General features: G+C 35.2%; 1 protein-coding gene across 1 annotated transcript; it reads left to right on the plus strand.

The window, feature by feature from the left end:
• The first annotated feature begins 11,753 nt into the window (after positions 1-11,753).
• Positions 11,754-12,827, plus strand: LOC131685811 (uncharacterized). The gene is made up of 2 exons (XM_058969767.1): positions 11,754-11,879; positions 11,942-12,827. Exons 1-2 carry the CDS (start codon positions 11,813-11,815, stop codon positions 12,547-12,549), a joined length of 675 nt encoding a protein of 224 aa, XP_058825750.1. The 5' UTR covers positions 11,754-11,812; the 3' UTR covers positions 12,550-12,827.
• Positions 12,828-14,081: the final 1,254 nt, after the last annotated feature.

The following is a 14,081-nucleotide window of genomic DNA, read 5'->3' on the forward strand; positions in this document are numbered from 1 at the left end:
CGATCTGTTTTACTTATTGGGTACTACCTAATACGTCTTAAATGCGTTTACTGGTTCGATGCTCACTTGCTTTAAATGAGCAGTTTTGGTTTAAATACATGTATTACCGATACAATTGTAACCAAATGTTTATCAATAATCCATAACGAACAACAACGAGATATTGTTTATGTTTTTATCTTAGTCTTTTAGCTTTAAGTTTGTTCACCTAATGTAATTTTTAAAATCAATGAAAATTTTGGTTTTGGACCGGCTAAGCATTTCACTACGAATGTTACGTTCACGACGGCACTTTGTTTGTTTCGGCAACTCGTCACAGTACGTGGAAAAATCTTTCCCTCGCATCAGACATTTTACGAAGTTTTATTATTGATGGCAAAAAAAATAAAATCATTGAATTGAATAATATGATAGGTAATTATTGCAGAACCAGCAAAATTTATGTGTTTATTGGATGAATAATAATAATATTATTCATTCTTCATACCATGAGCTGATCTTAAAGATAAATATTTCTTGGACGAATGTAATATGCATGTAAGCACTGATCACTGCATATGTATATTTTCCATACCTAAATACAAATGAGTTTGCGGCTTGCTTCCATTATTTCAGCAAAGATTTCTTTAAGTTTATGCAGCAGAAGAAAATTCTGATCAAGTTTTGTCAGCTTCCAGCGTGTATGATGAAAAAAATGTAAACATTTACTCTCTTACCACCCGAAGCTATCACTGACGAAAAGTGAATTTCTTCAAGTGATACATCAACATGATAATTTACGTCTATTATGCCAATCGTCCATTATACCTAACGTCAATTGTACCTAATGTCTATTACACATAACGTGCCTGCCTAACATCAGTATGTCCAATGTATTTAAGCCAAACGGGGTACACCCGTTGTCGATCATATTGGGCCTTTTGCGATTCGTTTTAGGCCGTACTAGGCCCATAGTCAACCTAAAAAGTAAACAAAGTGAATGGATTCTGATTTTTGCATCATTTCTACGCAATTGTTTATATTTATTTGAATGTTTGAACACAACAAAGTTTTAGCAAGCCTATAGTAGATAGATTTTCCTTAGCAGCTTCTACTGGAGTTCTTCCGTCGTGTAGCCAGTGTTCTTTGAATAAAGGTAACATCATCGAGTGATTTCTAATGAAAAGATCAGCTATTGAAGGATTGGTTTGGTTTGACATATTTTTCTAAACGTTAGCTGAAATGCAGTCCACTTCGCCGTGCTTTGACATGTATTTATAGTTACACCATTAGGGGTACTCGGTGCTTGTTAGTGTAAACGTACCTCTATTATGTCGTTGTCTATATATATATATATATATATATATATATATATATATATATATATATATATATATATATATATATATATATATATATATATATATATATATATATATATATATATATATATATATATATATATATATATATATATATATATATATATATATATATATATATATATATATATATATATATATATATATATATATATATATATATATATATATATATATATATATATATACAGGTATACTGGTATACGTTGCCGCATTCGTTAGTGTGCTGCATCTTGTACTGCGAAACGAAAGCCTCCTCTGGGGCAGTGTTCTTAAACAAAATCAGCATAACATTCCTGACACAATATGTACGCTAACGGAGGTCTTAGTGGAATGTACGTAATATTTTAAAGGTTTTCTTCCATTTAATTCCATAGTGAATAGTGGAAACATAGTGGAATTAAGTGGAAGAAAACCTTTGAAATATTATTCCTGACACGATGAAATTGCAGAGTGTACATTTCAACCAGCTTAGGGTAATTTTGCATTTTTAGTAATTCAAAATTGACGTCGTGGAATCACACATAGACGAAATGCGAAGTAATAAATCGTCGTGTAGCATCGCAGCGCAAAATTCCTTAGCCGACATGAAGACGGTATCCACCGAGATCTTCATTGACAAAATACAAATTTCAGAATTCCACCCGAGTCTCGTTGAAGGACTACCGCAACCATTGTCACCAGCGGTGAAAAATGTAATGGACCCTGAACCTGTATCTGACCGGCGCACAGTGGGACGGAATCAAAAAAAAGCCAGACATTGATATTTGCGACGAACCTATTGGTGCTCATAAGTCATCAGTGTCCTGCCAATTATCTTCTTGGTCATTGAATGAACAAGGTATTTCGTTGCTTAGAATACTCGATTATATTGTTACCTTGTTCATCCAATGACGAAAAAGATAATTAGCAGGACACTGATGACTTATGAGCATGTTAATAACAAAAAAAATTAACTTTGAATGCCGGAATATATGGAATGAACTATAATATTTCAAATGTTTATTAATTTCGCATAATAATTTATTTTTCATGCTTCATTATACAAATAATTTATTGAAACGCTAGTCTATTTTACGCCACATTATTCCAAGGATCCTATTAGATCCCGCTATGATTTATATATGTATTAATTGGGTATTTCTTGTTGAACATCAAAAAACTAAATTTAGTTGCTACTACCCGCTACTCTACAAACCATAACCCCTTAAAGTTAGCCCAAAAAACCAAAAAAAAACAGACGGACCCTAAAAACGAAGAGATACCGAGTTGGCTTATTCCGCAAAAAGGTGTGTTTTGAAAGCATCTAGGGTGATGAGCCTATTTGCGCCATGTTTCTATTATCACCCTACCCATTTGAAGCCGTTGGTTAGAGCAGTGTCTGCCATCTTTGTTCAACGCATTGAGTCAAATGGTAGCGCAACAATAGGGGCACTCGATTCGACTTTTCATTGTGCTCAAACACGAGAATTTTACTGTTTTCAACGCATTTGTGTTATTATATTGGTTCTTTACAACGAAGCAAAGCGGTTGATGTCAATTTTTACGCATTCCCTTGATTGTAAAGCAAGAAATTACCGGATTAGTGAGGCACCTTGCTTAGTATGGTGAAAATAGGCTCATCACCCTACAACTTTCTAGAGCATCGAGAAACTGTAAAAAATCAAATAAAAAAGTTACAATGAAAAAAACACTTTTTAAGGGGGTATTCCGACATGTACTTCAATTTCACCCAATAGCTTTTTTCGCTTAACAGATAGCCATTTCGCTACTTCAACAAAGTTTCATAAAATCATTTCGTCTACAAACTTTCCATACATGACTATCAATTTTGGCAACAACTTGCAAAGTTATTTTTTTTATCTGCGTATATACCCCCTTAAATAAAAATTTTGCAACATTATATTAAACAACTTAAAAAATAAAGAAACCTTTCCGAAGACATCAAAGTGCCATAACCAATAGGTTCGTCGCAAATATCAATGTCCGGCTTTTTTCGATTCCGTCCCACTGTGCGGCGTTTTTTTTTTGGAGCAAAAAAATATGGAAACGGGATTGGAGCCAATATGACTCTCGGCAACATACTAGACGAGTTTAAGGTTGGACAGAGAATGCGCAAAATTCGCAAACAGTTTTTTTCCACACCGTATGTCAGATCTTCATAAAAATCAATCAGCGTATGTAGAATGTTGTTACAGTACTGCTGATTGATTTTTATGAAGATCTGACATACGATGTGGAAAAAAACTGCTTTTTTCGTTTGCGAATTTTACCCTTTCTCTGTCCAACCTTAAGAAAAAGAGTCTGAAAAGGCATATCGCAAGAAGAATATAACCTCTTGTACCCTCCACAATCAATAAATAGCGACGGTCGCTTCTTGAAGGTTACACTTGGCGAATATACCTGGCATATATGAAGGACCAACATTCAGCTATTTGCGCGAAAGGAATGACGCCAACCAGCATCGAATTGACGCTCGCATCCGAATGACTGCCGATCGCACCTGAGCATCTCCTGCACATTTTTATCGAAGTATATCAGCTCGACCCTATGCAAAAAAATTTTCAAGCGTAATCCAAAATTCGGCGCTTTGCGAAGATACGCACAACTATGGAACGTCGAATTTTCGGGAGTAACGAAAAGGGAAGAAGAAAATAGAAATGTAAGTACTTTAATATACCCAAAACTTCTACGCATTCCCAACACAAATCACTTGAAATTTTAGTAAATTTCCAAAATTTTAATCGAATAAAATGCCAGCCAAAATGAGAGAAATCCAACAAAAATAATTTTATCTTCAATCAATATTATTCTTTGAACAGAAAGAAGCTCGATGAAAGTGTGAAGAAATTTTTGGAAGTCAATTTGATACATTCCAGCACGATCGTAATTTGCCTCTTTGTCAGAAAAAGTCTGGGGGTGGGGTACTCATAGCTATAAATGCAGACATTCCTTCAGACCAAATAGAAACCATAAAACATAATGAATTTGAGCATTTTGGGCAAAACTAGTAATATAAGGAGAAGTGCACATATTCCTCTCTATGTATTTTCCACCTGAAACGCTCACGAAAAAAACATTTGAACTATTTTTTCAAACTGTAGAATGTATCATGTCCAACATGAAAGCTGGAGCATATAACTGCATATGGCGATTTGAATATACGCAACACCAACTTCATTGTAGACATTGAAAACAAATCTGATCTTGAAAACGATCAGGACCTGACGAAATTGCACCAGTATTTTTGAAAATCTAATAGAAGAATACATTCTAGCATTACTGCGTTTTTCAATGTCACCCAGAAATATGGAAATTATCCTTTTCAGTACCAATCTTCAAACCAGGCACTAAATTGGATATCCGACACCATTGTATGATGGCCATTATCTCATAAATACATTCCAAAATTACTCTAAAAATTAGTAAAATAAAAAATTATTTCAGCAAATAAAAAAAATCAAATGACATGCAAGCAGCATGGCTTTTATAAGAGCTGCTCAACAACATCAAACATTTTAGAATTTGTAAACTTTACTGTAAATGCATGGACAATGGCAACCATGTGGGAACCCTCTACATAGACTTTAGTAAACCATTCGACTGTATTGACATACCTTTATTACTCTTCAAATTGCAAAAATATGACATAGAAAATAAACTCATGAAATGTCGAATCATACTTAACGGAACGCGAACGAACAGTTCGCTCTCAGAATATACTCTCTGAGCCAATTCGTGTCACCACTGGCATAGTCTAGGGTTCACATTTAGACCCGCTTCTTTTTATTTTGTAGCTAAATCACATCGCCTTTATTCGCTAACATCTAAAAGTGCTTATACAGGGTGTTTGGTTCATGGTTAAGAACCTCTCGAGGGATGATTGCCTGTCTTATTTGGAGAAAAAAAATCGTTTTACACATACCATCAAATCTCAACCGTTACTAAGTTATTGAACTTTTTGCGTTAAAAGCTTAGTTGTCTTAAAATAGCTCTAACTCAAAAAGTATGTCCTGTATTTCAAATCTTTTCGATTCTTTGAATAGGTGAGAAAATTTCCCATTGAATGATGTTCTCACATGTTTCAGTTAATCAGGTTAAGTAATATTTTCACAGTAATTTATTTAAAATTTAACAATTTTGATCGATTTTTCGTTCATTTCGCGAAAATCTTAATATTTTAATAATTCAGATTGTTAGTTTTGAAGAGCTGCCTAATTTGTTCTTTGACAAGATACACTTATCATTTCTTGTTTTCATGTGTTTGCGTTATTGAACTTTGCTATTTTTATCTCATTTTCACTAATACTAGCTCTTATTGAAAAAGTATGGCACTTATTGTACCTTTTCTTATTTTTATTCGAAAGCCAGAAAAATTTTGCAGAGGAAGATGTATTAATGCCTTTCAGTTAAGTGCATTTTCTATTCTTTTAGAAGTAAATTAGTTTAAAGTTTATGTTATTTTTAGCATTTTCGATAATTTACTTAAAAAAGTAAATAATAAACATCACCATTATTATCATCGAAATAATGTATCTCAGCATGTTCTAAAATTCTTTGACTCCATTCAATTATCTCTTTTAATTTCGAAGCAAAATCAGTTTTATCACCTCGCTTCATATGCAAAAACAACGATTTCGAACCCACTACATTGGTGGTGAGGGCATGCTGTGTTAACTATTAAATTGCAACGAAATGAAAAGCGATATGGTTAAAGTGTCAAACAACAAGTTATAGAGAATGTTACGGGAAATAGTTAAATAATAATTAGAATAATTACAAAACTCTCCAAAAACGCTAATTTTGAGATATTTTACTAGTAAAGTCATTCATTACACTTAACTAAAGGATATTTCTACATACATCGAAAGGTAATTTTCTTTCCAATGAAGCCTTGGAAATAACGATATAAAGCATTTTTTTTTAGATTACAGTCTTTTAAACACTTGCAGGTCGATTACGAGAAAAGTTTAGCAATGAAATAACAAATAAACGAGAATAGATAGGAATATGATGTTGAAGAACAAATTATGAATCGTCCTAAAACCCAACTTTTGGATAACAGATATTGCTATAATCATAATTCATTATTTTGAGAAAATTAACAAAAACATCACCAAAAACGCCAACTTTTAACCACTTTACAACTTAATGGTAATTAAAAAATAAAAATTTTCTCAGCTTTCCAATGGAACTAAAAGATTTAAAATACGAGGTATACTTTTCGAGTTAGAGATATTTTAAGATAAATAAGTTTTTTACACAAAAAGTTCAATAACTCTGTGACGGTTGAGATTTGATAGTATGTGTAGAACGATTTTTTCTCCAAATATTACAGTCAATCATCCCTCGAGAGGTTCTTAATCATGAACCAAACACCCTGTATATGTAGACGACATAAAACTTTTCATGGAAATAAAAAATATCAAAGGCGCCTGAGCATTCCGAAATGAAATCAATCTTTGTTGCATATCGTTTAACAAAGGTCTACTTCAACTCAAAGAAATGTAACTAAATAACCGTCAGCAGAAAAGCTCCAAGCTCACATTTGTGGAACATTACAATACAATAATGAAAAAGGAAATAGCTGAACTTTATTAAAGGCTTCAGCTATAATTTTGAAGACCAAGTGTCGATTGCCAAGAAGGCCACTATACATTGTATTTGCGTGAGTTGAAAACAGACCGTAGTTTCGATTATATCAAGCATGAATTTATTATAATTTGATTGATTATAATTACAGTTAAATTCACACACTCCGAGTTGGATCGCTGATCCTTAAAATTGCTTGGGAGAAGAACACTAAATTGTAAGGTACACACATTAAAATCATAACCTTAAACTAATTTTGATGATTTCAGGATGAGCTGACAAATAAATTGCTGCTAACAGAAAGTGATACTTCTGGTTTATCTTAACACAAATCAATAGCAATATAGTTTTGCCAGTTTTGGATGAGTTATTGCTGTGTATCGAGAGTCATCGCTATACCACTATTCAAACAATACCAACAATATTTTGCTTTTGCAAAATAGATAAAGACACATTCCAGCGTTAGGGGACAACGTTTGCACGCATTATGCAACTGTTAACAGCTTGTCGTTTGAAAAATCCTACGATGTACGCTCAAAACACTTAATTGAATACTTTAAAAGTCCTAACACAACGTTAATGTTATGGATTCGATGTTTTTCAGGTTGTCATTTCATTCTGAGAGGTGAAAATGTCGCGTTAGGGGACAACAGAGCAAAATATTGATTTTCCAACCTACACTTGTATTTATCGAAAAACCTGCTCTATCTCAAACTTTAGAGCATCCATTTGTTCTAGGAATTTAATTATCGATAGTCACAGAACAATACTGTATACTTAGATTTTCGTGCTTTCATGAAATTTTTTTCACGACCGTTGCAAACGCTGCGTTAGGGGATAACACCAAAATGAATACAAACGGTCGCATATGAAGTGTTGTCCCCTAACGCGACCGAAGTGTTTGATGAAGCTCTAACAAAGTGAAGTATATTACCTCTAGACATGTAAATAACTCAAAACAAATGCCTTGAAATGCCAAACTAGATGTATTTCTAGTTTCATTTTCGTGTATTTGACAAATGATATTTAGAAATCAAATTAATATGGATTGAGAACAGGCCACACTTCATACCGCAGTGTGGCAAATTTTTATTTTGTTGACCAAATAAGTTTTTTTCAAGCAATTTTAATGCGCTGACTTTGTTTTTTGACATTATAAAATCTTGAAAATAAAATTGACTGTTGATTAGGGCAGATCAAAAAACGTCATCAGGGTGGTTCAATATTTATTTTCTTGTTGCGTTAAAAATAAACAAATGTGACACTGAAGCAACTCAGCAAAGGTAAGACTGTCAAACGATTATACTCAGTCAAGCAGTTATGATATTTACATATTGTATATAATGTCGCGAAAAACCAATGATACGGTTGAAGTAAAGATTTCGAAATAGAATATCGCCCTTCCAGTTCAACCTCTGGCGTTTGTTCAACCGTTTCTACTCATAGATCTACAAGAAGATACGTAATAGTTATGATTGCGGAAACTAATCAAAATGCATCCGTTTGACGCGATTTTTGGAAAAGAAGGGAAAGACGCAGCTTTTAGAAAATTTAGATATATTACGGTATAAAAAAATTGTTAAAAATCTGCACACAATTGCGGTCTTATGGGTCAGCTGACCAGCTTGTCACTGAATTATCTAAATGATAGAAAACTGGAGAATTTCGTGAAATTGTATCTTTTATTTGCGAATTCTGAAAAATGCGCATCCTCGATAAAATTTTGACTTTAACGTGCTATAAAAACATTAAAAAGCTGTGTTAAACTACGATGTTTGGTTCATGTAGAAGAAAATCAATTCCGAAAAGACAAACCGTGGTTTGTTCCAAGTGGTCAATAATTATAAACTGTGAAGTCCCGTTCCAATTTTTTTCAAAAATTTCTCCACGGTGATTTAGTTGGAACCGTAAATCTCCGCCATCTTTGTATTTGTTCTGCTCCCAAGCACAGTACGTTGGAAAAATTCGATCAAAAATGTCCATTTTCACTTAAAAGATGCAAATTTTCAAAAATTTCACAAAACTTTGGTCTTAAACTGTGAAGTCCCGTTCCATTTTTTTCAAAAATAACTTCACTGTGATTTAGTTGGAACCCCAAATCACTGCCATCTTTTTATTTGTGCTGCTACCAAGCCAAGTTCGATGGTAATTTTTTTTTCAATCGTAGGGCATTACAGTAAAATTTTCGATTTTCGAATCATTTTTTCAAAAACTTCCAACTCCTTGGATCTAAAAAATTTTATAATTTTTTTTCAGCGGTTTTCGTTTGTTTTGAGACTAGATGCTGATGTTTCATGCTATTTTTAGACATATTTCGACAAAAAAAATTGATTTTCAACATTTCATGTACTTTGGATTTTTTCTTATATTATGAAAACAATATTCAAACGCCGCACCCCCTTAATGATGTCCGATTGAGCTAAAAACTTGCATAGATTACTTTTTCGATGTAATAAGCATTTTATGTAAGACTTTATGCCAAAATTTTAGATGTCCATTTTCATTGATATCTTGCCTCTTGAACATCCCTAGTTCTCCATACAAACTTTGGTTTTAAACTGTGAAGCCCGGTTCCAATTTTTTTCAAAAATTTCTTCGCCAAGGTTTCCTGGGACCCAAAACTTTTGCCATTTTTTTTCGTTCTGCTCCCCGATCGTGTGTTGAACAGTGTTATCCCGTCAATTTGAAAGAATATTGAAGGAGGACAAGTGAGTGTTATTTCCTATGACCAAATTCTTCGTGCGCTCTCATACTTGTTTGGCATATTGCGTTCCATTCCATATCTTTGAACCCTGTTCTGAAATAGTTGATTTATCCTTAGATAGTTTATCCATTGATAGATGTAATAAAAACTCGATTATTTTGCGATATTATAAGGTAGGCCTTCCCCTTAATGGCATAACCCCCCCCCCCCCTCTCTTTCCACCTCTTAGGCCACTCATACCACTGCATGGCTGCACTATTTCTGAAATAGGTTGCTTATATCTTTTATGTCTATATCCTGTTCTGTAGGGTCCCAAAGTATCTCTGCAGAAGGATTTACCGTACTGTAACGGAAAGCGTTAGGGGACAACACTTCAGTGCACCCCTGTGAAAGAACGATTTCAAAGTTTGTTATATACAAATAGCACATTTTTAGAAAAGTATTGATGAGTACTAATAGCTTCTGAAAATATTTCATAGATATCGTGCATTGTTTTCGTGAAAAATTGAAGAAAACATGATTTTTGCGTTAGGGGACAACGCAAAAATGGTCAATTTTTGCCCACCTTTTGCTAATTAAATTGCTGCTAACAGAAAGTGATACTTCTGGTTTATCTTAACACAACTCAATAGCAATATAGTTTTGCCCGTAGTTGGATGAGTTATTGCTGTGTATCGAGAGTCATCGCTATATCACTATTGAAACAATACCAACAATATTTTGCATTTGCAAAATAGATAAAGCGACTCTTGTGTCGGAAATATATGAAATAGCCCGAGTGGTCGCAACGAAGCACTCCAGTTTATATTCTGAGCGAGATGAGAAGGCAGAATGAAGTATTTATTTATTTCCTTTATTTGACACGGCATAACGCTTAATGCTTAATTACTTTCATACAGTCTTGTTTGTGTACCAACATTCTACAGGTTAAGTTGTGTGCATCACGTTAAGGGTATATCCTTCCAGGTGGAAATACATTTTTGTACCTACACTCCGATCTTGATTCGAACTAGTCTAAATCAACTTCCTCGACCTAAATTAAACATATGTAACAGGTTACCGTACCTTTAATAAATTACAAATTACAAACTAGAAACTACAAATTACACACTACAAACTACAAACTACAAATTGCAAATTATAAATCACGAATTACAAATTTTAACCATTAGTCTGGAATTGAAAAATCTAAGAATTACACGAATCATCGATTGGGATTTCAGGGAATACATATAACCAATAGTTCATTCGTGCATTATAAACGCATCTTAGAACTTTTGATCACTTTTTTAAATATATTAGAAATATTCTCGAACATTAGAGGGGGTGTTCAACCCACTTGGTAAGCCAACATTCTTCGTTTGCCTTTCGTTTCCCATTTCGCTTCATAAAATCTCGAGACTTCATCATCAGAACTTTCTTTTTCTACTCTCCGCTGCTTACCCGTCCAATAGCTAATAAACAATCTAAATAATATTCAAAACTCCCCCTTTTTGCCCACACATTGAAATCTATACTACAATATAAACACTTGCTATATTTGCGGACGATGAGCTCGCGTTAAATAGGTTTATCATACAACCAGGAGGTGGGTAACGAACTGAGGAGAAATGTATTTACATAAAATAGGGTTGATTAGTTTATTGATTTTCAATTAAACAAGTATCTTTAACAAAAATAACTCTGTACTCGGGCGAATGACCTAACGGTTAAAACCCAAATAAACAAATAAATAAATAAATAATAACTCTGTACTTCGTGCTTGATATTATACATTTCAGCTAATGTAACAAAAGAATATTCTTTGTTTATCAATATTACTGCATATAAGAATCATAAATTGAGCTGGATGCCCAAAATTAGACTGACCCTATCCGAAACAGGATTTAGCTCGCAAAGTTTTTACCCTTCTGATGTGATAGCATGTACCTCTTGGAGGACACCACCCGTTAATCGCGCGTTCTTCCAAAAACAACTTTTGCGGAGAGGTGAACGGGAGTGCCGGTGCAAACGAGCGAGTTATTGGTGGATGATGCCATCGTAAAGAGTAAAAAATCAAAACTTTGCTGATATATAAATACGCGCATCCAGTTCTAGCCGCAGCTCATTATTAAATCGGACTTCCCGAGACCTGTATCTTTTCTCGAGAAACGAAATGAAATCGTTTGTTGGTGTTCTTGCGTTGGCCTCTACACTGGCCGTGGTTAGCAGTGCCCCATATGGTAATTTAAATCCTATTCGAATAACAAAAAATGTTTTATTGACAGAAACCATCTATTTACAGTTATTTTCCTTGAGGAAGCACCAATACGTGTGGTTCGTTCGGCGAATGTAGGTGAAGCGTCCGGTAGTGCGGCAAATGCTGGAGCCCAGTCGTTCAATCAAGGCGGTGGTTTCCCAGGATTTGGAGGAAATTTTGGTGGTGGCCTATCGGGATCGGCTGCTAATGCCGGTTCTCAGTCGTTCACTCAAGGCGGTGGATTCCCCGGCGGATTCGGAGGTGGTTTGAGCGGTAGTGCTGCCAATGCCGGAGCACAATCATTCACGGAGAATGGTGGATTCCCCGGCGGTTTTGGAGGTGGCTTGAGCGGTAGTGCTGCCAACGCTGGATCCCAATCATTCACGGAGGGTGGTGGTTTCGGAGGTGGCTTGAGCGGAAGTGCTGCCAATGCTGGCACACAATCGTTCACGCAGGGTGGTGGATTCCCTGGCGGCTTTGGTGGATTCTCTGGATCGGCGGCTAATGCCGCATCGCAATCGTTCACCCAGGGAGGAGGATTCGGAGGTGGTTTAAGTGGCAGTGCGGCAAATGCTGGAAGTCAATCATTCGACTCCGGGTTCGGTGGATTGTCCGGTAGTGCAGCCAACGCTGCAGCTCAATCCTTTACCTAGGGTGGCGGTCTTTCGATTGGAGTGCATTAAACGTGATGAAGAAAGGCACACTTGACTGGGCTAGCTCACTGGACTGATCCTTCGGATATGCGATTGGATGATGATTAATGTATTTACGATGGGTGTGTTTTTGTAACTCAAAACTGTCGATTAAGATTTTTCAAAGTTGAGTGGTCAATTTATGGACCAATATGAATGTTTTGAAACATTTTAGGGCAACTTGTGATGATGGTTTCAATAAAATGTATGTTGATTGAGATGATATTTATGAAAACTAACAGATTGTTTTTATTTTTATTTTTCTAAAGAGAAATGAAAGAGTAATGAGAGTAACAAATAGAAATTTTTTAACGTACCAGGTTCGTCTCTTATATGTCATATAAGTCACCGTTACGATACCGAACAAAGATGTTTTTATCTTGGGATCAAATTAATGTTCAAGTACAACATTAGCATTGTTTGTTTCAAACTGGCGCCGGTAGTTGAGTGGTAAGCATGACTGCTTCTCACGCTAGTAAGTCTGGGTTCAATCCCATCACAGGTCGTTGGGATTTTTTGGGGTGAAATATCCCTGGTCGCGTCTTCCTTCTGGAGGGAAGTAACACCGTTGATTTCGGTCAGTGTGTTGAGAGTCAATATCTATAGAATCCAAAGAGTGGAGTCGCTTTGCTGGCGTCGGTGATAGGCTCTCGGTGGACAAAACAAGTAATTTTTGATAATCCCTGATGCTGAAGCAGAGACGGCGAATATTCACAAACGAATCTAACAGATAAACGGTGGTATCTTTTTTTACAAAAGTGGCGCCACTCGAGGTATACGCAAAAAACTAATATTAAGACACTGCAAATGGATATATGAGGAACAGTGTTTTTTTATATACTCACTTAGAAAAATTGAATATTGCAATTCACGTAAACAACGTTGCAACGTGCTTTACTATCTGGCAACTGGATTGTTAAATGAAATATTGTGTCACTTTTAATATAGGATTCAACTTGCACCAGGCATGTATTTCTACATTTTTCTAGGTGTAAATTCGAATGAATGGCGACTATACATTTATGTTCCATGTGCTATTAGAAAGTCGCTCCGAACCATTCCAGAAGGATTTGCCTAAATTTCACTTTTATCTTTTCGTTAAATATCTCATTATGTTTCGAGCGAAGCGACATTTCAGATCACCCCTAATTTCTTACTTTTAATGACACGTGTGTGGAGGTACCGTCTTTACGCATAGGCACACCAAGCCCTGGATTTTAGAGGCTCCGTGATGAGGATAGACTAGCTGTTTGAACTGCTGGCGCTGTGAAAACGTGAAAATTAAAGGGTTGTGTACAAGACACGACCACGATGACATTAAAAATGCGACATTTTTGTGAGGCAGCCATATTTTTCGTGGAAACATCATGTAATGCCATCGACTTATTTAGGACTACACACAAAAGGTAACAAATCGTGTCCTCTACGCAATGTACTACACATTTGTTTTGATTATTGCCCAACAAATCGCGCAATAATCTGTTTGTTCCGTA

Source organism: Topomyia yanbarensis, chromosome 2 (genome assembly GCF_030247195.1).
Source record: "Topomyia yanbarensis strain Yona2022 chromosome 2, ASM3024719v1, whole genome shotgun sequence".
In the NCBI taxonomy this organism is placed as follows: Eukaryota; Metazoa; Arthropoda; class Insecta; order Diptera; family Culicidae; genus Topomyia; species Topomyia yanbarensis.